The sequence below is a fragment of the Sinocyclocheilus anshuiensis genome, unplaced genomic scaffold (genome assembly GCF_001515605.1).
Source record: "Sinocyclocheilus anshuiensis isolate Anshui unplaced genomic scaffold, SAMN03320099.WGS_v1.1 scaffold180, whole genome shotgun sequence".
Taxonomy (NCBI): Eukaryota; Metazoa; Chordata; class Actinopteri; order Cypriniformes; family Cyprinidae; genus Sinocyclocheilus; species Sinocyclocheilus anshuiensis.
In genome coordinates, this window is record NW_015554093.1 from 1,518,788 (window position 1) to 1,543,681 (window position 24,894).

General features: G+C 36.0%; 3 protein-coding genes across 4 annotated transcripts in view; all 3 read left to right on the forward strand.

The window, feature by feature from the left end:
• Positions 1-2,193: 2,193 nt before the first annotated feature.
• On the forward strand, positions 2,194-6,499 carry LOC107669354 (complement factor B-like). Its single transcript, XM_016461534.1, has 13 exons — positions 2,194-2,300; positions 2,445-2,660; positions 2,769-2,954; positions 3,262-3,435; positions 3,592-3,687; positions 3,824-3,957; positions 4,408-4,558; positions 4,868-4,999; positions 5,204-5,296; positions 5,479-5,616; positions 5,874-5,968; positions 6,111-6,240; positions 6,330-6,499. Exons 1-13 carry the CDS (start codon positions 2,240-2,242, stop codon positions 6,470-6,472), a joined length of 1,749 nt encoding a protein of 582 aa, XP_016317020.1. The 5' UTR covers positions 2,194-2,239; the 3' UTR covers positions 6,473-6,499.
• A 4,452-nt stretch (positions 6,500-10,951) lies between these two features.
• Positions 10,952-16,954, forward strand: LOC107669352 (complement factor B-like). The gene is made up of 18 exons (XM_016461530.1): positions 10,952-11,021; positions 11,646-11,834; positions 11,924-12,109; positions 12,289-12,462; positions 12,558-12,653; positions 12,756-12,895; positions 13,124-13,271; positions 13,433-13,564; positions 13,731-13,826; positions 13,953-14,090; positions 14,253-14,359; positions 14,502-14,634; positions 14,722-14,860; positions 14,962-15,041; positions 15,722-15,822; positions 16,020-16,149; positions 16,312-16,361; positions 16,519-16,954. The coding sequence occupies exons 1-18, from the start codon at positions 10,961-10,963 to the stop codon at positions 16,687-16,689; spliced, it is 2,271 nt and encodes a 756-aa protein (XP_016317016.1). The 5' UTR covers positions 10,952-10,960; the 3' UTR covers positions 16,690-16,954.
• A 715-nt stretch (positions 16,955-17,669) lies between these two features.
• Positions 17,670-24,894, forward strand: part of LOC107669353 (Bardet-Biedl syndrome 1 protein-like) — a 15,002-nt gene continuing 7,777 nt past the window's right edge. For both annotated transcript variants that reach the window (XM_016461533.1, XM_016461531.1), the window contains exons 1-9: positions 17,670-17,815; positions 18,128-18,204; positions 18,306-18,340; positions 19,423-19,695; positions 19,800-19,846; positions 19,964-20,002; positions 20,895-20,967; positions 21,063-21,194; positions 21,375-21,481. In XM_016461533.1, the coding sequence (XP_016317019.1) occupies positions 17,784-17,815; positions 18,128-18,204; positions 18,306-18,340; positions 19,423-19,695; positions 19,800-19,846; positions 19,964-20,002; positions 20,895-20,967; positions 21,063-21,194; positions 21,375-21,481 (815 nt within the window). In that variant the 5' untranslated portion in view covers positions 17,670-17,783. The remainder of the gene's footprint in view (positions 17,816-18,127; positions 18,205-18,305; positions 18,341-19,422; positions 19,696-19,799; positions 19,847-19,963; positions 20,003-20,894; positions 20,968-21,062; positions 21,195-21,374; positions 21,482-24,894) is intronic.

A 24,894-nucleotide genomic window follows, 5' to 3' on the forward strand; every position in this document is an offset into this window, starting at 1 on the left:
ATGTTTTTATAACTCCCTTTAAATTATATTAAGCCTTAAAGTTCTGCATAATTAAGGGCGTGGCCACTCGAGTGACAGGTGGATTGCCGCTGCTGTCACCACCATCGAGCTAGGTGGGCGTGGCTTCACCAACCTTCTCCCGCCTCTTTGCCCATTTTCGATTATCCGGGAGTGACGCGCGGTGACGCGCTGCCAAGATGGCGACGGCCGGCTCCGCCCACTTTTGAGCTTCAAAAACGCTCTTCTGAAATCTACGGGTGACGTCACGGACACTACGTCCATGTTTTTATACAGTCTATGGTTTTAATGCGCAGCGCTGTAAAAACGCGTCTGTCTCTTCTGGCTCTGCGCAAGTCAGCGAACGCAGATTTGAATTTAGCAGCTGGTGATGTTTTACTTTTTTCCATTACTGCCACCCACAGGACAAACTGCGCGTTGAACCCAAAATAATTTGGTGTTATAGGATTCCAAATTTAGGGGGGCCAAGCTTGTTGACACGGGGGGCACTGTGTCTTCAAATGAAGACTACGTTTTTTTTACTGCATTTAATGCAAGTGTACAGAACTTTTAGTGCATTTAATGAAGGCTTCAGAAACCATACAAAGTAAACATGACGGTCAAGTTTAAAATATTAGAATTTGTATTTTTCTTACACATGCCTATCGTTTCGCTTAAGAAGACACTGATTCATCAACAGCAGTTGTATGGGTCATTTTTTTGTGTAGTTTTTGAAGCACCATTTTTGGACGTCCTGTACACTTGCATTGCAGAGAGATGGATTATTTTTTTATTTATTATTTATTTTTTTCCAAAAAGTCTTATATTGTGTTCATCTGAAGAAAGTACGTCATATGCGATGGCATGACAGTATAAAGGATGGAATTTCCCTTTAAGACTTAATTTTTTTTTGTTCCACTTTGCTGCATTTTAATTGTTTTTGTATGCACTAGATAACATGCAGTCATTGTATTTAGTTTTCTCCCTTTAACCAAATCTTTGTATTTCTGTCTGACCAAACATTTTATGAAGTTTATTTTTTTAAGCAATTTCACTTTGCGTTGAGATGACTCAACAAGATGAAACAATAATCTCTTTATTTATTTATTTTAAATGTGTACTTTTTTACTTTTACTCGAGTCTTTTAATTAAGTAAAATGCTCACTGAATAACTGTACTTTCACTTGAGTATAAATTTTTAGTACTTTTTAAACCCCTGCTCACTTTGAAACAGATTAATGGTTTGAAACATATACATTGCACGACTCGGGAAACACGAAGTTTTGAAAAGACAAATCTTTATTTTTCCACACTTTTCTAAACAGCTAATGAACACAATCTATGAAACTTACAGTAGGCTGTTTTTTATATTATAATGACCTCAAAAGACCAGGTTTCTGTATTGAAATCTAATACCTCATATATTCTATTTAACCCAGTAAACTACATTTTTACACAGAATTGCGTGCGCACTAGACTTAAAACAGATGCCATTAAAATAGGTCATGTGTTTATCATTACCAGCTAAGTCAATAACAAATATATTGTTTGGTTCCAAAGAGGAGTCTATTACTTACATATCTATATTAGCTTTTTAAAAAGGATTTTAATTATAAATTAAAATAGAAATTAGCATTTTGCATCAATTTGTCATTCAGCAGGCCTACATGACAACAGTACTAAAGTATTTTCCCTCCCCCTTTACCAGTCAAGTCCTGTCATACCTTGAGTGCATTGATAATATGCTATTAATGTATCAATAAATATTCATTCAGTAAACTGATATTAATCTGTGAAGCAAGAAATTTTAAAAAGGGGGGTGAATGTTTTGATCTAGTAATAAAATTGTTCTCAAATAACACCTTGAGTTTGAGTTGCTCTCTGGACCCAAGATCAAATTATTAACTCTAAAAATATTTTGTGTCACTATTCCTCTAACAATTCTGCTGTTTTCTACATATATATTTCGATGAAAAAATGCAAATAGAACCCATGACAGTCATTTAGGTATTAACATAATTCGTTTTTTTTTTTTGTGATTATTAAATATATAATGGTGTACGGATGACGGTAATTATTTTGTTGTATGTGCTGGGAAATTGATTTTCTTTATTTGACTTGAAGTTAAACATTGACCACTGAATGTAAATAAAAACCTCCTGCTGACTCCACTATAAAAATGTCCCCATTCATTTGCTTCTGTATTTGCTTCTTAATCTCAGCTCAACTTGGAATAAACAGCATGGAGTGTAAGCAGCAGTTTAAATGGTTAATACTTGCAATGATATGTCCTCTTATTGCAGGTAGGTCTTTTTGCTTATTAAGATTAATGCATTCTGAAATATACAGAAAAAATATTTTAGAAATAAAATGGCAACAACTGACAAAAGTTACTTCCGTCATATTTTTCATGGCCTCCTCCAATGATCTGGCTGTTTCCACTACAGGTGCTCCGTCCTCCATGTCCAAACGAGACAGTTCATGTCCCAAAGAGAATCTAAACATTACTGGAGGGACCTTTGTTCTTTCTAAAGGCTATTCACATGGGAGTCTTCTAAGATACATCTGTCCGAATGGATATTACCCGTCGGTTCAGTCACGTCTGTGTCAAGATGGACACTGGACCTCAAAGACCAAATCCAGAAAAACCCCAGAGTGCAAAAGTAAGAAACAAGGCATTATTTGTGTCATTATATCATGAATAAATGCTGGACTTATTTCTTTGTATTATACTCTTCTACTGTATGCATTTATTCATGCATTTATCCTAGAGATCACATGTCCCAATCCCCGTGTTTTCGAGAATGGAGAGGTGATTCCATATAAAGACAAGCACTATGTAAATGACACAACCACCTACTCATGTCATTCCGATTATATGTTCCGTGGCTCAGCAGACCGTGTTTGCAAGCCTAATGGGAAGTGGAGTGGAAACACACCAATTTGTGGACGTGACTGTGAGTTATCGCTATCAATTTTTAAATATGTAAGCACACAGAAGTTTCCATGAACTAGTCTGACTTAAAGAGAAATTTAGTTCCTAGTGTAATATCTCCTAAGTAAAATTCATATAAAAGAGTCCTTGGGTTCATCTTAAAAATAAACTACTTTGTACTTCTGTTCTGTTTTTATCTGATGTCACGTGAGTTCATCAAAGTTTTAGCAGAAATTTCTCTCCATGCATCTGACTAAAACAGCGTTTTTCAAACGTAAGTCCACAGATCTCCACTTCCATTTGTCTGTTTTTTTTTTACTGTCGCACAGCTGATCACTGTCCTGATCCTGGTGTTCCCCCTGGTAGCAGTCGAACAGGGAACATGTTTAATCTAGACGACAAAGTCACATACCGCTGTGAGAGTCTATTGACCTTGATTGGTTCCAAAGTGCGAGTGTGTCTCGATGGAGGCCAGTGGTCAGGAACAGAGCCACAATGTTACGGTGAGTCTTCTAAAAGTTACATCGAAAATCCAAAATCATGTGCTTTGCAGTACATGTTTTCACAAAAATAAGTTGTTGTAAGATTTAGCTAATGAAAAGTGGCTTTTCTGGACAATGCACCTATAATGTTGTTGTTGTTGTGTAAATACTGTACAGCTGGTTTCACATATGACACCCCAGAGGAAGCATCAGAAGCTTTCAGCAGTTCTCTAAAGTCAAATCTAGCGGTTTCTCAACAGTATGAAAAAGAAGGTACCTTTGTGTGACTTAGAGCATAATCATACACACACCTTTTTTAAATTTTCATTATTAATTGCCATGCTCAGAAGAAGAGACAAAATCACATCAGCACATTTAAACATGAATACCATGTTCCTTCTGCTTTCAGATCAGCAGGGGAAGAAAATAACTATGGATCAGGGTGGAAAACTTGATATTTACATTGCTGTGGATGCATCTGAAAGCATAGATCAGAAGAATTTTGAAAATGCAAAAACCACCATAAAAATGCTTATAGACAAGGTATGTCAATTGTCAAATAATTTATGGGAACACATAAAGAGGTTGCTGTGGTGAAGTTGTAAGACCACTTATTTAGGCTACTGATGTAGGTTATGTAGCCTTTCCTAAAAACATTCTAAAAGCATTAATTTAACTGCTGTTCATTTTGATGTTAAAGGTTCTGTAATAATATAAATATCAATATTTGAAAAGGATTTACCATTGTGATACACTGAGATGCTATCAAGACTGAACTTAACTCAGACTCATATTGTCAGAACCCTCCAATTTGAGCATTAGTGTGTTTTAGGAGGGCGTAGTCTCCCACAATCCACTGCATACTTGCTGCATCTCAGTGAAAATCCTGTTTCACATTATGGAAGCATGAACTTCACTGAAATCCAGCATTTTGATCAGAAAACAGACAGATGTTGCTTTCAACTTTGAATTCTCAATGCTTTTCCCCAAAAGATTAGTTATTACCCGGTTTCCCCAAACTATGAGATCCTGATATTTGCTACAGATGTTACGCCGATAATCACTATGAGGGACTTCAAAAATAATGAAGATGCAAGAAACCTAATGAATATTTTTAAAGCGCTGGACGACTTTAATTATGAGAGTAAGTATTCTGATTGAATGTCTCTCTTTGAGTCTTATTGTATACATGGATATAATTAGATCTTTTTAGAGATTATTATTACAGAGTAATGTACTATGCAAAAATAGTAATTTTAAGTCTAACTTGAGGAGAATGCATGTATTCATTGCTATCCAATGTGAAAGTAAAAATGAAAAAATCTTACATTCTTTTTTTAAAATCTCAATTCATGTTCTAATTTTGATTCATTTTAATTTAGATTTAGTCAGTTGTTTCAATCAGAAAATGTTTCTAACCTGCTGACTGTAATATTCTGGTGTGAAAAAACAGGTAGAGGTGATAAAACAGGTACCAATATCGCCAAACTCTATACAGCCATTTTAGGCAGCATGAAAATAGAGGAGCTCAACAATGCAATGACTTTCAGTGAGACCCAACACATCGTCATACTGTTCACTGATGGTATTGACTTTTCAGTATTTACGTACAATTTAGTATATACATATGCATCTCTGCTTAATCTGTTTAAGTTCTTTATCGGAACAAATAAATTAATATATTAATAAAATACTCAATGCACAGTATTACAAATTAGAATCAATTTTGAGATCAATTTTTCAAAATTAATCAAATATTCACTGTAATTTATTTCATCTTACTTTATAGGTCAGGCAAACATGGGGGGGAATCCCAGACCTAAAGTGGAACAGATCAAACATCTTGTCACCAAAAATGTTCCTATGCGAGAGAAAAATCTTGGTGACCATGAAATTTATTAATCATAATTATATTTTAAATCAAAACGTTTGAACTGAAAGTGTTTTTTTTTTAAGTGTCTTTCATTCACAAGCAGTAACATCAGGGACAGCAAAAAAATACACATATTTGTTTAGTCTTTATCATTGATTTCATATTGATTTGGATGTGTCCTCTCTTTACAGATCTTTATGTATTTGGAGTTGGAAATGACGTGAATCAAGAAGACATAAATGGTTTAGTGTCACAGAGGGACCAAGAAAAATATTTCTTTAAGCTTAAAGACTTGACAGAGGTGCAGGAGATGTTTAACGACATGATTGGTACTGTATCTGTACTTCACCCAAAAGTTAAATTTCTGTAATTATTTAATCACCTTCATGTTCATCTTTTCTGTGGAACACAAAAGAGAAATGACTGTCATGCTCTAAAAAAACAAAAACAAACACAGTTGCAATAACACTATTGTTTGGATGAATCAGTTTCGTAGTTCCTGACCTCTTGGAATAATTCTTTGTAATTTACTCAGTGTTAATTGCTGTTGTTGTTATTAACCCTTTATACCTGCTTCTTTACACAGATGAGAGCACCAGTGTAGGATTGTGTGGGATTGTGTGGGAAGGCTTGGAAAATAAACGCCGTGCATTTCCCTGGTTGGCACAGATTAATATTCAAGTTAGCATACCCTTTTTATCATTTTATTATAGAACTCAATTAAGTTAAAGGAAACATTTTCTCCCACAAGAAGAAGAAACATGCACGTTATGGCTAAAGAGCTGAACCTTATGAACATCAGTCTTCTCTGCTCTTCATGTAGCATCCTTCTTCAAAAGGTTCCAATTGCATGGGGTCATTAGTTTCCTCAAGTTACATCTTGACAGCGGCTCACTGCTTCAAAGAGGGAGACACACCTGATAGGATAATAGTTAAACTGGAAAAAGACCTGGGTATGTCCTGATACATCCATATTTTCAGACTGAAGTAAAACGTGTCGCAGGGTAAATCTTATCAATGATGTTTACATTTCCTTTTGCAGTTGTAAAAGTGAAAAAATTCACACTTCATCCTGAATATAACCCCACAGCAAAACAGCATATGGGAATACAGGAATATTACGAATTTGATGTAGCTCTTATACAGCTGGTTACAGCTGTTGAGATGAGTTTTAATCTGCGGTGAGGAGCACAGATCTTCAACATGTGATGCTACTTTAGTGAGAATATGAAAAAAGAAGAAGACGAAAAAAAGCTGAACTAATTAAATAACATCATGTGTATTTCTCTACAGACCTGAACTTGAAGTCAAATGTTAAACATCTATTATCAATATATCATGTTTTACTCATTCAATGTTATGTCTTTGTTATGTCTATGTTGGTGCGGGACAGTCTGTACTGTATATCCAACCACTGGCAGGCAGGGAAGTTTCATTATTGTTGCGATTTCACAACTTATTTCCATCTGTCTTGAGAATGATAATAGCAAGGAAAAAGTATGTAGCCTAACTAAATTTGCTGTTTTAGGGCTGAAGTATAATTGAGAGAATATGAAGATTACATCATACATGAAAAATGAGAGCTATGGCATTGATCAGACAAGAACCATTGTCATGTTAACATGAATTCCAAACACACTTGTTAGGCTGGATTCTGTGCAATTTTCTTCTGAGCAAACATGTGAGGGTGTTGAAAACATCTATGACCATCCTTAAACTGTGTGTGAAACTGCACACTTACATTGTCTTTTTAGCGGCTTCCACTAAAACACTAGTATTGGTAATAGGAGCGAGCAAGTAATTGACGCGTAAAAATAAGTCCATGCAAAACCGAAGTAAAATGCAACAGTGTCCTTCTTTATTGTGCTCCAATGAATAAACATTGCTTCCAATTAGCTTCCCGTGGTGTCATTTTGTCTAGTTCATAGGATACAAAAGTACATAGGCCTACCTTGTAGACACAGCATACAGTTCAACTCAGTCCAAACACATAATCCAATAATTTGGCATGATGAAGCACGATCCAAACCCGTCCAAAACGGTCAAAAACTGTGTGCTTCCCTACTACCAATACACACCTGTTGTCTCTTCTTCTTCTGTTTTTTGGCGTGTTATATCCTGTGTGCATATCGCCACCTGCTTTTGCTTTTATGCAGTCATGGTTTATTTATCAATTTATTCCTTGTTTTTGCTTTTAATGTTCTTACACACGTATATACACAAATATTCCTACTTAATTATTCGATGCTCCATCCCATTCCTTCTCCCCAGGCTCCACCTGGCGCTGCGTGTTCAGCTCCTCCAGACTAAATCCGTGGTCTCCTAAAGATCCAGAATAGAATAGAGCATCCGCAGTCTATATTTAAATCCTTTCACTTAACCCAGTAGTATATATGTATTTTATTAATATCTTGTATCCTTCTCTATCTCTGTTATACTCGTATCCTTATAAGTATTCCAAATCCTTATTTACCTTACCTTTTTTGTTTAAATATTTGAAATCACTTGGGGTACATTTCGACCTCTCTTCCAAATAACACCATCATCAGCATATAACGCACATCCCACACCATATCCTAAATTGTCAAAAATATCATTAATCATAATGTTAAAAAGAATTGGACTTATTACACTCCCTTGTGGAATACCATTTTCTGCCTTAAAAACTGATGACTGACACGCTCCTACTTGTACTATAAATGTTCGTTCAAATAAAAACTGAGATAACCAATTATACATTTTACCATCTATTCCTATCCTTGATGCTTTAATTAACAACCCTTCTCTCCATATTGTGTCGTACGCTTTTTCTATATCAAAATATACTACTGCCATAATTTCTTTCATTTTTATTGCCTTCTCTACTTCGTTACTGACTTTTATTAATGCATCCATAGTTGATCTTTTACCTCTAAATCCACACTGATATTTACATAATTTACCTTTCTTTTCTAACTCATAAGATAATCTGTGAACTATGATCTTTTCCATTAATTTACATAAGTTTGAAGATGATGCCATCTTAACCGGTTTTTCAATAAACTCTACAACATCTGAGAACTTTGCCCTGCCATGACTAGACTCCATAATCTCACAAGCCTTAGCTCTCCATTGCTCTCTCAGCTTGTAAGGTAACTTCATTACAACCATTTTCATGTTGCTAGGCATGTTAAGTTCTTGCATATATGAGAGTTCGTCCATTGTGTTGCAACATGTACGCAAAAACAAAGCATAAGCCTGTAATCTCTGCACATCTTCAGCCTTCAAAGTGGGCCAACCCAAGGCTTTCGCCATATAGGCAGCAGACACTTTAAACTCATTACCAAAATGTTCCTCTAGTAACCTTTTGGCCAATGCATAGCCTCTGTCTGGGGCCATATGTTGGCAACTGTGGACCAGGTCTTTAGGCTGCCCCATTGTAAACTGTTCGAGGAAATACAAGTGATCCTTTTCATTTGTTGTTTTCTGCTCAATGCCATATTCAAACACTCTGATGAATGGAATATATTGCAATGGGTCACCATCAAAGACTGGAATCTCCCTTTTTGGTAGGACATGAGGATTGGCTTGCTGTTGAACGAGGTAGGTTGTTAATTCCTCTTGCCTTTTCAGGTCTTCAAGCAGGGGATCGCCCAGAGGTGGAAGAACGCGTGTTGCATGATGAATTCTCAAGTTATCATGTTGCATTTGAGCAGAATAATGGAAATTAGATTGTTCAGATGTATGAAATATTTGTTGATCATTCCATCAACGAAGTAAATCCTCAATTAGTCACATATCCACGACGAAATCCAGCGTCCACAGAACGAATCCGTACTGGATTGAAGAATCCGCGTTCAGTGAAGCCTCCATCTCAAAGAAGTGGCGTCCATATGCAACACACACGCACAGGCCATTGGAAGCAAGTTCTCTATGCTCACAACTTAGTGAAGCTCAGTTTTTGACTTATGTAGCGGCTTCCACTAAGACGCTAGTATTGGTAATAGGAGCGAGCAAGTAAAAATAAGTCCATGCAAAACCGAAGTAAAATGCAACAGTGTCCTTCTTTATTGTGCTCCAATGAATAAACATTGCTTCCAATTAGCTTCCCGTGGTGTCATTTTGTCTAGCTCATAGGATACAAAAGTCCATACCTTGTAGACACAGCATACAGTCCAACTCAGTCCAAACACATAATCCAATAATTTGGCATGATGAAGCACGATCCAAACCCGTCCAAAACGGTCAAAAACTGTGTGCTTCCCTACTACCAATACACACCTGTTAACCAATTGCCCTACTATTTCCAGTGCGCCACCCAATGGACAAACACATAATTGCATTCAAATGGCTCATACAGTTGATGAAACCCGATTTTCTTGCTTTGCCCGCACTTCCCATAAAGTAAGTTTCTAACCAGTAAGCAAGCTGATTGTTACAGTGAAATATAAATATAGAAGATAAGGAAGAAACCTTGTAAGAAACCACGATTCTGCAGGGGAAGCCCATTCTCCACATATTTAAAATTACTGATTAACTTTAAGTTACCTATAGATAATTGGACTATAATTAATATAGATTTAATGGGACACATTTTTGGAAGAAAAAAATATGAATGTTACAGTCTTGTCTCATGGACACCTTGATTAGCTAGCAAGCCAATAGACTGGTATATGATTCTGTGAAAGCTGTGCATCTAATTGAAAATAATTAAAATATTAAAATGATGCACAATTTGACAAAAAGTATATGCAGGAAAAATGGCATAATTCCTTAAACCATAAAATGGAGTGGGGTTGTATGAGAAGAATAGGAACAAAACAAGACCTGTTACACAAGTACCTGTTACCCATTACAAAATTAGCTATGCACTGTTCCCATTCAATTTGATACTTATAAATATCACAAATATGTCACAAATTTAGAAACTGAAACAGCTTATTTTTTTATTTTTTATTTTTTTGGTAAATGCTACTATTTCAGCAAATTGTTTATGATTGCAGCAAAGGGGGTTTTGCAAGATTTCATCATAGTGGTTTTGGTGGTGCACCATTTAATTCTTAATGCAACAAGTACAAAAACTGAATCAAACACTGGAGTATATTTCTGGCAGCAACAACAAAAAAAGGACTGTATAAAAATAACATATCAAAAGCCACAATATTAACAGTGAATAATGCATATTAATATTTATTTTAAATGTCAAATTTTGACCATTTTCTCTTATTAAATGTTGACCTTTTTATCTTATACATGTGATAGTAACAGTGGAGATCCTGATGCAATGTTGCTTTGTTAATTTAATTAGTCCAAATTTATGTCAAACACCCCAAAGCCCATTTCTTTGATCTTTTTTTAATCTTTCAAAAAAAATTCTACATTTATTTCCCATTTCCTTTACCTCATTTCATCCATTGTCAATGTCTGTCAAACATCCTCCTGCATACTGAATTACATTTCAGAATAAAATAAAGAATTTATCAGAACCAGTTTTAAGATAATTTTGAAGATAATTTTAAGATCAATCAGGTTAAGAGTCCATGCATGAAGAAAATCAAGTTAGTTTTACCTTGACAAATTATTTGACAGATTAGCGCATGTCTATAGTCACTTCCTCTTGTTTACCTTGCTCTATAAATATGTGGCCTTCCTCAGTTGTTGATTCATTTGCTGTGTGAACCTGACAAGAACATCATGGAGCGTGAACCATGGCTGAATCTATTCCTGCTCGCAATACTGTGTCCTCTCATAACCGGTATGTCTTCTGGATTTGGCTTTAACCAGAAATATAAATAGAAACTTCTGTTTTGCTTTTTAACTGAAATACTGATTTGAGGGAACTTTAAACCCATAAATGCATTAAATTATTAATTAATTTTCATTTTACAAGAGCAGTATTTCACATTTAATAGTCTGTAGTCATATAGTCCAAAGCAATAGTCCAACATTAGTCTGTGGACAATTTATTGTGGTGTTTAAACACTATGTACCTGTACAGTCTGAAGTTTCAAGCATCATGTTTCTTTTATAGCGTAGCATTGTTGAATTTGTAGCACGATTAATTTGATAAATAAAAATAGCTGTACATTTAATGGCATTGATAAAGAACCTTTAATATCTACGGAATCTTTCCATTGTACAGTTGGCTCTTCATAGTGGAAAAAAGTTCTTTAGACTATTAAAATGTTCTTCACACTAAGAAAAAATTGTTCTTTTGAGAACTGTTCACTGAAAGATTCTTTCAACCCAGAATGGTTCTTCTATGACCTTGTAAAAACCCCTTTTGGACCCTTTATTTTTAAGAGTTTACATTTTGTGTTCTTTACAGTGCACTCTCGCAACACCATTTTTTCATCTGGTCCTCTGATATTTCTTGTAGGTGCACCATCCTCTATTTCATGCCCTGATGAGAATTTCAGTATTAGTGGAGGGAGTTCTGCTTTCTCAAAAGATGGGAGTATTGTAAGATACAGCTGTTCAGAAGGCTATTACCCAACCATTAGAATCCGTCGCTGTATCAAGGGAAGATGGAACCCGTTGCCCAAAAAAAAAAAACCAGAGTGCAAGAGTAAGCAAAACATTATCAGACAAATAAGATCATTCTTAATAACTGAAAATACAGGCTACTCACACACACACAAAAATCCTTTATCTCAGAAATCACATGTCCTGATCCTCGCGGTTTTGAAAATGGAGATGTGTATCCATATCAGAGGCAGTATTATGTGGACGACACAACCCACTACTCATGCAATTCTGGCTATGATTTCCGTGGCTCGGGGACTCGTGTTTGCCAGGCGAATGGGAAATGGAGTGGAGGCACACCAGTCTGTGGAAGAAACTGTGAGTGGAAAGTCTCTCTATGCATAGTGCAATAAAAAAGTCAATTTCCTGGTTCATGAATACTCTCCAGAATAAATAAACTATTTCAGAGCTTTTAAAAGAATAAGCAAAGATTGAGTCACAATTCGCTTTTCATAATTTCTCATTCAATTTCATTGTCTGTTCCTCTTTTCAAACAGCTGATTACTGTCCTGATCCTGGGGTTCCTGCTGGATGTACAAGAGAAGGCCACAGGTTTAATATAGATGACAAAGTCATGTACCGCTGTGAAAATAAATGGACTCTGATTGGTTCCAAAGAGCGAGTCTGTCAGGAGAATGGCCAGTGGTCAGGAACAGAGCCACAATGTTACGGTAAACCTTTCATCTTCCTTGTTCGAAGTACAATGCACTAACTGCACTTGAAGTACATATTCAGCTTTGCTAATGGTGTTGTTGTGTAAATACAGCTGATTTCACATATGACAGCCCAGAGGAAGCATCAGAGGGTTTCAGCAGTTCTCTAAAGTCAAATCTAGCGGTTTCTCAACAACATGAAGGAACAGGTAATCTTTTGCAACTCATTCTACCTTCTTCCTGTGCAAGACAGCATTTAGTCTTTGGTTACCACTAAGTTTTTATATAAAACCTGTTCTCTGTGTCTTCAGTTTCAGATCAGTATGGAAAGAAAATACAAGTGACTAAAGGGGGGAAACTCGATATCTACATTGCTCTGGATGTATCTGACAGCATAGAGGAAGAGGACTTCAAAAAAGCAAAAGGTGTAATTAAAACACTTATAGAAAAGGTATATGAAATAGTATGTTAATAACACACTCACACCCTTTCAACTGACTGAACCCTTTTAGCTATATTCTTTAGCTAGCTATTCGTTGATATTTCTGCCTAATTATGCCTCATTACTAGCACACTATTAGTGTCCCTTCGGAATCTCTTCTCTTAATGTAATGTTTTATATTCCTACTGAAACTACATAAATCGAATTAAAATTTGACCCTATGTTCATTACCGACAGATCAGTTATTACGAGGTCTCCCCAAATTATGAGATCCTGATTTTTGCCACAGACGTTATACGGATAGTCTCCATGAGGGACTTCAAGAGTGGGCAAAAAAATAATCTGTTAGAAATTCTTCAAAGACTGGAGGATTATGAATATGACAGTAAGTGATTTGTTTAGATCTGATTTAAATCAGATTTAAAGGTCATTCATACAGCACAAATTGAAATGTGTTTGTTTGGTGTTGGTCAGCCTGAGAGTAAAATGTCTGATAACATGTCTTTAAGGACATATTTTAATATTTCATTGTTTTGTGACTAACAGGTAAAGGTGATCGATCAGGAACTAATATCGCCCTGGCCTATAAGAGCATTTTAGAAAGTATGCAAATAGAGCAGCTGAGCAATAAAGAGGACTTCAAGCAGACCCAACATATTGTCATCATGTTCACTGATGGTATTAGTGATACCACTGTTTATTGCAATATTAATTTGAAAAAAAAAAAAAAAAAAAATTATAATAATAATATTTATACTTGGTGGTTAGCACTGTATCTGTTCAAGTGCCTTTTGTTCTTGATGTAAAAAAAAAAAGAAGATCACTTTTATTATTCGTTCTTTAGGACAGGCCAACATGGGTGGTAATCCAAGACCATGGGTGGACCAGATCAAAGATCTTGTAAAACAAAATACTCCTGCAGAGGAGGTGGAAAAACTTGGTGAGGAAAGACATGAATGATCTTTGACATTAAGCAAATCTTCAAATACAGCTCAATTGCATTTAATATCTCAGTTCTTTGTTTTTTCTTTAATTATTGGTGATACCTTTTTTTTTTTTTGTACAGACCTGTATGTGTTTGGGATGGGAGATGATGTGAATGCTGAGGACATTAATGATTTGAAGACTGACAGAGGAAATGATAAGTTTTTCTTCAAGCTTCAGAACTTGGATGATTTGCAGAAGACATTTGATGAAATGATTGGTAATTCATTATGTCTGTTTTCCATTTAGAAACAAGTACTTTGTTTAGGCTGGGTAAATATATAATTTTAAGGTAATTATTGTCCTCCACATCCATTGTAAAGCACAGTCAATATATCCAATATATAAGTTTCTCCTGTTCTCCTTGCCTACCCTTGATCAGATGAGGGCACCAGTGTAGCATTATGTGGACTTTACAGAGATTATGACGATGGCATTGAATCCCACAAGCGTCATCAATACCCCTGGTTGGCAAAGATCAGTGTGACTGTGGGTATCTCTATATCTTAGTCTTATTTCTTGTTAAAAAGTGGACAAATAAATGGCTTAGCATCACCATGCTAGTTCTTTGATCATTTTATGTTAAAAATTTCAACTTGTTGAATTAGTCCTTTCTCTGATGTTTTTGCAGCGCAACAGTGGAAAAATTTCAAATTGCGTGGGGTCATTAGTCAGCTCAAGCTTTATCCTGACAGCAGCTCACTGCTTCAGGTTTGAGGACACACCTGATAGAATAACTGTTGATTTGGGTTCAGATATTAAAGGTAATATTACATGATTTAGAATACAGCCCTTTTTTTTACATGTAATGGTGTAAATCTCATCAGTGGTGTTTCCTTTTATCTTCTTAGGAATAAAAGTGAAAGATTACATACCTCATCCTCGCTATGATGTTGCAGCAAAACAGAAAATGGGAATACCTGAATATTATGAATTTGACGTGGCTCTTATTCAGCTGAAGGAACCTGTAATTATGGAGCTCGGTCTTCGGTGAGGAACACAGCTCCTCAACATGACGTGCATTGTTTTATGCTACTAAAAAGTGTTAAAATAGTATATTGAATTAAGGCATATTGTCTATGTCTCTACAGGCCAATCTGCATCCCTTGCACCAAGGAAACAAGTGGAGCTCTGAAACTTTCAGATAGAGAAGGAACATGCAGAAAACATCGTGAGTTACAAACAGATATGTCTGTTAGAAATATTGCATGTGTATTAGTTCCATGTATAAATATAGGGTGAGATGACCCATCCACTATAATTTTTTATTTTGACCATAGACAGCACAAAATCTCATCTCAGAAATTTTGATAAATAACTATGCTCTTCTTAATATTGTCATTTCATCTGAATATCAACATTTGTGAGATTTAGTCAGTTGAAACAGTTTGGAGGTTAAAAGGTCCAGGTCTCTGGAAAATATTGATCTGTGACATTACATTATGTTATTGACATAAAAATGGACACGTAAAAATTATAGTTTTTATTTTCAAGTAAAAAAAAATTCATAATACCCTCGGAGTAAGTGAAATCATTCAATTTAATTTCGTGGTGTTGCTATTATGACAAATCTTCAAATAAACACGGGCAATTACATATGTAAATATTCATATGCCTGTAAATAAATTATAGAATAAATGTACCTTTCAGGTCTCTTTTACTGGGTTTCTGCTTTATCTGTTATCAGTTATTCAATTATTCAACCAAATTGTCAAAATACAATTTTAAATAGAACAGTTGATTTAATATTTTACATTAATGAGTGGCAGTACAAAATATGTATATTATTTACATCTAAAGACTTGCATTGCTAAAATGCAATATTTATTTTATTTAACTGTGTTTTTACAGAGGAAGAGCTAATGAGTGCAGAAACGGTGAAAGCTTCTTTCATGTCTGTCGTGGGAAGTAGCATTGAAAATAAACAAATCACAATCAAGCAGGGAAAATGGGTAATGATATGTTGTATGATGGAAACGGTCTTGTTCTCTTTATATTTGTATTCATTTGTGGTTTCATTAAGTTTTTACAGTTTTTAATGGAACTCAAAAGAGCAATTAACTAAGACAAAAAAGCTTAATTAAATGCATGCTTTGCTCAACAGTTATGAATTTCTTTTGTGTAAAACTGATATGTCCCTTTTCTTCAGCGAGATGCTTGTGTTGAAGATGCCAAAAAAGCTGATGGAATTACTGCGATAAATGCTAAAGATATTGTTACAGATAATTTTCTGTGCAGCGGTGGTATTGAACCTACTGTAGATGATGTTGCCTGCAAAGGTAAGTTGGATTTTTGCAAGAGGACATAATATTTAGCAGTAATCTACCATATAAGATTCTATTAAAATCACCATAAAATGTCATATCTTTAGTATCCTTATCCTTAAGAAATTGAATTTGCTACAAGATCTAAACTCATAATGTTGTGCATATCATCAACAGGTGACTCCGGAGGGGCCACTTTTGTGGTTCCAGGTAATCGACAAGTCCAGGTGAGTTTTTTAATCATTTCTCATGTTTGATGATTCCTTTTAACAGCACACTGAGCTATTTCAAATCATGCATCATTCTTCAGAAGACTAAATTGTTGTTATTCATGTCTAATTTGAGAGATGTTTGTTTTAATAATATCTGAATAATCTTGGACAGGTTGGTATCGTAAGCTGGGGAGTGAAGGACCTGTGCAAGGACACCCGGACGCCTAAATCTGATTCACACACCAGAGATTACCATACAAGTCTATTCAGTGCAGAAGTACGTGAATTCCTTAAACGCTACCTAGAAGATGAGAAACTGGGAACCCCTCTTACGTTCCTGTGAACATTGTGTTTAACAGTATTCTATTTGCCTGCTCAGAAACATGGTGCACATCTCTCAGTTAACTCAAAATGTCTTTTCCTGCTTTGGAATTTGTAAGAAATGTGACACAATAAAAGCATTGTGAAATAATAAAAAGATAATTTTTTTTATTAATGTATGTTTTTAATCATTTTAAGAATTAACTTTTTTATCCAGTGCATGTAATCAAATGTGGTTAATTAACATATCCAATGTAATAAATCACGAACAGCACTTTTCATGAGTGGGGGACAAAATAAAGCTTGAAACTTAATTTCATTTCATTTCATTGTTGTGCACAATAATAATATGGTTATATGTTTTTGAAAGAAGTCTAGTCCTTTATTTGATCAAAACATACAGTAAAACAGTGAAATATTATTACAATAAAAATTTAGTTTTTTACTTGAATATATTTTTAAACATTTAATTTGTTCCTGTGATGCAAAGCTGAATTTTCAGCATCATTAGCCTACTCCAGTCTTCAGTGTCACATGATTCTTCAGAAATCATTCTAATATGCTAATTTGGTGCTTAATTATTCAATTATTATTGGTGTTAGTTCTTATTATTGTCAGTGTTGACAATAATAATGTGGAAAACATGATTTTTCACAATTCTTTGATGAATAAAGTTCAAGGAAGACAACATTTATTTAAAACAGAATTAATCTGTAACACTAAATGCTGAATAAAAGTAGGCCTATTGTTTTGTTCTTACTTCCAATTTTACCCTAAACTTTTGAAGCAGCACAACTGTTTTCAATAAATGTTTCTTGAGCACACATTCAGAATATTAGAATGATTCCCGAGGCAAATATAATGTTATTTTTAAAAACACGTTTCACTGCAGTTGACAACCATAATGGTCTGAAAACACGGAACTATTCGTTAAGATGAACTATTCCTGGCGGAAGCGGTTCGATGTAGCGCACTTGAAGCGCTCTCGCTGGAGCGGTTGCCATAGGAACGAGGAAAGCCGATCTAAGGATTACAGCAGACAGTCAAAGTCCAAGCAGCTTGATTATCACAGCCTAAAATCATTAATAAAGAGCATTTGAAAATATCAAAACCGCCATGTCCTCTGTTTCCCAGGAGCTGAAAGACACGTGAGTAGTTATATGCTGATTTATGAGGCTTTCTCTCGAAAATATCGCGTTAAATAACGATTCGAGTTAGCATGTTGATATAGCAGATAGCATAGAATTTCCTTAAAATGTAATAATTGATAAGTCAATCCTTTTTTAATAGCAGTAGAGCTTATGTTTTGACGCAACTACTCTTATTTGCCCAAATATGGCGGCACAGCAACACAACAGAATTTGTGTTTTCAAACCCAGTGCATAGAAATGAATTCATATGCAGAGATGAGTTTTAAGAAGGTCTGTTTGAAGTAGCAAGTCTTTCCTGTGCTCTTGTAGTTCAGTCGCCAGCTCCAAATGGCTTGATGCTCACTATGACCCAGTCGCCAATCTATACACCTTTTCCTCTTGCATTGGTGAGTCACTGTTGCATGAACATGCACGTTCACTTACATGTCTGCGGTTGAACCTGCAACCACCAGCCTCACCAGCTCATACTCCCTGTTCATTTCCACAGCTCTTTCAGATTTGCATGGAGATGGTGAGAATAAGGTGAGATGGTGTGTTTGTGTGCCATTGTAAATGCGCTTAATTGAATGTGCACTTGTAGTGTACTTCAAACCTTGAAAGTATATTAAAAATTCTCTTGCAGATAATATAAATAAAAGCCAATTTAAAGAGAGTATACTTCCATGACTATGTCCTGTAGCACTTTTTTTTTTTAAAGTGCGTTAGTAATATCAAATTAAAAAGTATTTTAAATCATTGTTTAAATAATCTTTTGTCCTGCTTTAAAGAAGTGCACTTATTTTGATGTGTAGACTAACATAGTAAAGCACATGTAAAATACTTGATTGCAATATAATGGTAGTTTGTTATTTCATATTACATTTAAAGATAATACATACAAAATGTACTAAATTGCAACTTTAGCTTAACAAATGTGTAATTAGTTTATTTAAAAATATTAAAATACATAAGTATATTAAAAAAATCTACTTGCAGATAATGTTAATGAAGTGTACTTAAAATATAAATTAAAATACAAAATAATTAAGGTTTTAATATTGTTAATTTATTTTAAATTGACTAAATTGCTGCTAAAAAGTATATTTTAGTTACTATATAATTAAAATATAATATTAAATACAAAATATGTAAGGTTTTAATATTGTTAATTTATTTTAAATTGACTAAATTGCTGCTAAAAAGTATATTTTAGTTACTATATAATTAAAATATAATATTAAATACAAAATATGTAAGGTTTTAATATTGTTAATTTATTTTAAATTGACTAAATTGCTGCTAAAAAATATATTTTAGTTACCATAAATGCTTGTCTGTACATTCAACAGTTGAACCATATCCTAAAGACAATATAAGTAATACATTTTTAAATGTGAAATATTTTTTACGTTTATTTAATTGTAAATAAAATAACAGTAAAGTGCCCGAAAACATTACATTCAGTAAGTAAAATTGTACTTTTCAAGTATTTTCAGTATTCTAAAGCCTTTTTTTTTTTTTTTTTTAACAAGGAGTGATCTTTTTATGCAATGTCAATAATCCATCATTGAGAGAAGGCTGGCAATAAAGAGTCATTGTAAGAGTCATGTTTGTGTGTGTACCAGCTGGTAGTGGGTGATCTTGGCACAGGAGTGTGTAACATGAAGCTAAAGGTGTACCGTGGCACTGGTCTTTTGAGTGAAAGCACACTGCTGGACTTGCCCACTGGCCTGGTCTCTTTCCTCATGGACCTGCACAAGCCACGAACACCAGCCATCGCTGTGGCCTCTGGTACCTTCATCTATGTCTACAAGAACCTGAGGCCCTACTTCAAGTTCACGCTGCCTAGTCTGGAGGTGAACCCTCTGGAGCAGGACGTCTGGAGTCAGGCCAAGGAGGTGAGCTGTGCTTCATCCTATACCCTATATCACATCCAGCTCTATGCATTATGCCATGTCTCTTCACTGTGGTTTCATTTTACTGATTGTTTTTTGCCGCTTAGGACATGATTGATCCAGTGACGCTTAAAGAGATGTTAGAAGGTTTAAGGTGAGTTACTGTATGTAGTGCTCTAAACCCAATGCACTGCATGGCTTGTTAAGTACAGCATGATACAATACATGTGGATTTTACAGTTACAACACTTTATTAATTCCTCTTGAACAGGGACAAAGCTGAAATTCCACTCTCTGTCAGATCACTACGGTAAAACCTCTTCCTATCTTAACTTTATCAGTGTATTATTATTTTAACTGTAGGATTCATAGACCTCTATGGAACTTTTAGTAGTAGGAACAATAACTGTCCCCTGTTGCCTTGTCTTTTTCACACACATCATTTTGAATAAAGTAATAAACAAACTTCAAATATTAATATAATGTGTTTATTTTAAGGGATAATTCAGCAGAAAATTAATTTTCATCATGTACTCGCTCTCATGTAATTTTAAACCGTTGTGAATTTATTCCTTCTGTGGAATAAAAAAAGAACATGTTTTGAAGAATGTTGGTATGTATTTTTTTTCTTCTAGTTTATGGATAAAAACACTAATATTCTTCAAAATAGCTACTTTTATGTTCCACAGAACAAAGAAAGTCATGCATGGTCAATACAGGTCAATGACATGACACTCACTTTTTGTCCATATCAAATGGAGTTTATTTGAAAATAAGTAAAATATGCAGCTCATACATACAATTACTTAAAATGCCTTTTCTACAATGAGCATGTTAATTTCTGTATTAAAATTTTAATTTTGATATTTCTTGGGCAGTAAAGTAAAAAAAAAAATGTCAAGGTGATACAACTCTCCTAATATCATAATGAAGAAATAAAAATCCCTAAAAGAATGAAAAGAAAACATTTTTGGAATAATATTTTAATTAATTTCTTTTTCGGGAAAAAATAAAATAACAAAACTGCTCTTTTACAATTGAAAAACTTTTGTCCAGCAAATCAAAGTTAAATATGTGCAACCAACATCCAGAAAAAAACAACAACATACAACTGGAAATGATATCACTGAGAAGACCCATGCAGCTGCAATATATTTTTTTTAATTTAATGATTCATTGCATTTCTTGCGTAAATTATTCAGGTTCCTCATGCTTGAGCCACAGGAAATGGAGAATTTCGTTCTCCTTCAGAAAGAACAGCCTATACGTAGACAGGTGCCAATATCTACATATATGCAATGACTCACACATAGACAAAAAACTAAAGAACAAATGCACAAACAGGGCTTTTGTCTCTTTGTTTGTCTCAGACAGTCATTACCTGTATAGGGATGTTGAAGAAGAACATGGCAGATGAGGATGCAGTTAGCTGCCTGGTGATTGGCACAGAGAACGGTGATGTTTACATATTAGATCCAGAGGCCTTTACCATCCTCTACAAGGTCAGCACATTCACACCTGCTTCATATGTGCTTGTTACACACTATGTTCTTCTATGAGCTTTTGGCTTTATCATCAGTATCATCAGAATATATGTGACTTACTTTATGTGTAGTAGTAAAATAAGTTGATTCCCCATAATGAATTAACTTTTTACTATGATTTTGCCTGTATGTTTTCAGATGTCACTGCCTAGTTCACCTACCCTAATGGATGTGACGGGTCAGTTTGATGTGGAGTTCCGTATCACTGTGGCCTGTCGCAACGGCAACATCTACATACTACGCAGGTAACTGAGTGAATTGCAACTTATTTAAATATATTTAATAGGACAAACAAGGCTTTTCAGAGCCTGGAATCAGTTGAAGCACTTGCTTCATAAAATGAATCTCAAAGCACTCAAAACTCAACATGCTGAGCTGAGAACGTCTGCTGGTTAAAGCCATGTAAATGTGTTATAAAAGTTTTTTATTAAAGCATACAAAATGTAATTTATAATACAGTTCATTAAACATTAAAGATGACTTATCTGTATAATAGGACGTTTTAATGATTTATTTACCAACTTTATATTGAAAATCCTCCTTTCAGCATTTTTTCCTACAATTCGAAATGTTCTGAATCAGTGGGACATAAAGAGTTGTTTGTTGAAATCATGTGACTTGGCCATTGATATACATGCTTTGAAGTATTGTTTCGAAACAAAAGACTTCAAGATCATTATCACTAATGCAAATAGCTTTCCTGCAGTTTTTAGGCCCATTCACACACAGAACTATAAAGTTTTAGTTATCATACTAATTCTATTAGAATACGGAGTCCACGCCACACATGATGTTTTATTAACAAGGTTCGGGAGGAGCGCGTCAGATACTTAGCCTAATTAACACAGGTGGAGCGCACTCAAGTTAATCAACACCATGATATAAATACAGCTGACTTACCTCTATCCATTGACAGTTTATCAGCATTCGGTTTGCATCTTTTGCCATTATATCTCAGACTCAGCTTCTCCCATCTAAACGACGAGACCTATACTGTGGATTTTTCGGTTCTCCGGGCAAACTGCCGGCCCCAGGATCAGTGTTGCCAATTTAGCTACTTTGTAGCTAGATTTAGCGACTTCCCCGCCCCTTTTGAGACTTTTTTCAAAAGTTTAGGGACAAATATAGCAACTTCTTGGACAAACCTTATCTAAGTTCTCATCTTGCCCACTGATCTATGTTCATCTTTATGTAGATCAGTGAATTTGCCATTGTGATGTCATCTAGTGACATTTAGCTACCAGTTTGAGCTACTTTCAATTGAAAGCAGTTGGCAACACTGCCCAGGATCGCTCGTTCTCCGCCAGACACCGCCGCCGAGCTCCAGGCTTCATCGCGGCCACTGCTCCCTGCTAGACCAGCCACACGCTCTCCACAACGCCGAGGCTTAACCTCGCCTCTATCGGCGTCACTTCCATTTTTCCCCTGACATCTTCTTATCTTTTGGCTGAGCCTACAATTCCTCCAATCGGAAAGTGGACCGCATTTAAGCTTGAGGCAAACGCTGATTAATTCCGATGCACAGTCCTCGCGAAGGGTAACGTAAACAAAGCAGATCTGTACTATCAAAGTTATTCGTCTCCCAGCAATCAGACAACCTCACTCTCAAATCTACTCCAGCAGAGCGGCCAATATTTCGAGCAAAGTTCACAAGGCCCCGAACTCGCCTCGCTCGACACCAACATCGCCCCGCACAAGACCCGGGTCTCCTTAAGCTCTGGGTCGCAGCGGCAGGCCACCAACGAGCCTGGGCCGCGCCCCAGATCTCACCGCAGCAAAGCCTCACTTGCTTCCCGCTTCGGCTCAACCTTTCACCGCGACTCTTCCAGCCGCAGCGTCGTATGCAGCCGGGCCTCCAGCAGACGCTAGCCCGAGGCCGCTACTATGTACCTAAATGATTAACGATTATACGCAAAAACTAACAACTAGGTTTATCATAAAAGAAACCATTATTATCGAACAAGTGCAACTAGCAACCTAATTCACGTGACGTGGGTATTGCTAGGCACCTCGCTCCAAGTCTCTAGCCGACTTGCCGCTTGGCTAGCTTTTCGATACTTTCTTCTTTGGGTGGTTAAGAGGAAAATGCACATCTTTAACATCTAATAACTTTTTAAAAATGCTAAACGTTTCCAAATACATTTTTAAATGGGTAAATTCGTTACTATGTGCTTTGGAAAACCAGTTGCTAGGAAAAAAAAAAAAGGCCATAATAATTGGTCCAAATAAAGTATCAAAAGCAAGTAACCCTATGGTTCTGTTGAACAAAACTTAACATAATGTATTATAAACAATATAATGTACATACACATTATATCAAAAGCCTACAAAGGGCACCAATGGCCCGACAATTGTGTCTACATGTCACTGTGCAATCTAATCCTTGTATGGCTAAACAGTTAATTCAAATGTCCAATTAATCTTGAATATTTGGCTATTTCTTTAAGACAGAACTGCTACAGCAATCGTAAATACTTGAATGCGGACATCAAAAGCCATTTTTCTGAGTTTTTCATTACGTTCAGCCGTTTCACTGAAATAATCTGTTCAGCTTTTCCCCCATAGGCGGCGTGAATTAAACGAGGGTTCATGATCTGCCCTTTTGATGCCCCGCCTTCTCAGTTTCGCATTAGCCCATTGGAGTGGCTACTAGGAAAATTCTGGGGTAAGAAACGCCTTCTAATCGATCTGTCAGCTCCACGTAACTCCCTGTTTTCAAGCATAAACGCCTCGTTTCCTTGACTAATTCCCTCTCAATAGTAAGACATTGATCATGCAATCAATATAATAAAATCAAGGGTCTTAGCACTTGGCTGGCAAAAGTCGACATCACCTCAGCTTCCAAAGCTATGCCTATCCATCCAGATTCATGGCACTTATTTGGGGTACGTTGGCACAGGAAATTCTATTTTGTCGTGCGCTTAACTTTCAGATGCAAAGCAGCACCAAGATTTTCTGATGTGTTATAAGAAGCAGCTTATCGGATTCATCAAACAATTACGCAAAGTAATCTTCATAGGGAATCTTCAATCCCTTTTAGACAACTCAAATTTTTCTGAGCATTGGATTCCCTTACAGATGCTGCAAGAGCGCTCCCGGTGGAGCAAATATGTTTCTCCATCGACTACTGGCGAGGCTCACCCATCTGATGCCGTGAGTATTGAATTCCCATCAGATGCATTTCTTCTTTGGGTGGTTAAGAGGAAAATGCACGTCTTTAACGTGAGCCTCCCGGTCGAGCAAGCCTTGCCTTTCCGTCAGACTACCGGTGAAGCTTACCCGTCTGATGCCGTGAGTATTGAACTCCCGTCAGATGCTGCATGAGCCTTCCCAGCTGAGTAAATACGTGTTCTTTCAACTACCGGTGATGCTTACCCGTCCGAGCCGTGAGTATTGAACTCCCGTCGAACGCCGCAAGAGCCTTCCGGTCAAGCAAATCTTGGCCTTTCCGTCCGACTACCGGCGAAGCATGCCCGTCCGAGGCCGCGAGTATTGAACTCCCGTTAGATGCTGCGAGAGCCTTCCCCCTTAAGTGAATGCGTTCTTTCACCTTACTGGCGAAACTTATGCCGAGTTCACACTGCACGATTTTCAAAGACGTCGCATCACTGTTGGTTTCACACTGAACGACTATCTGGGGTAGCATTCAGTTGTTGCT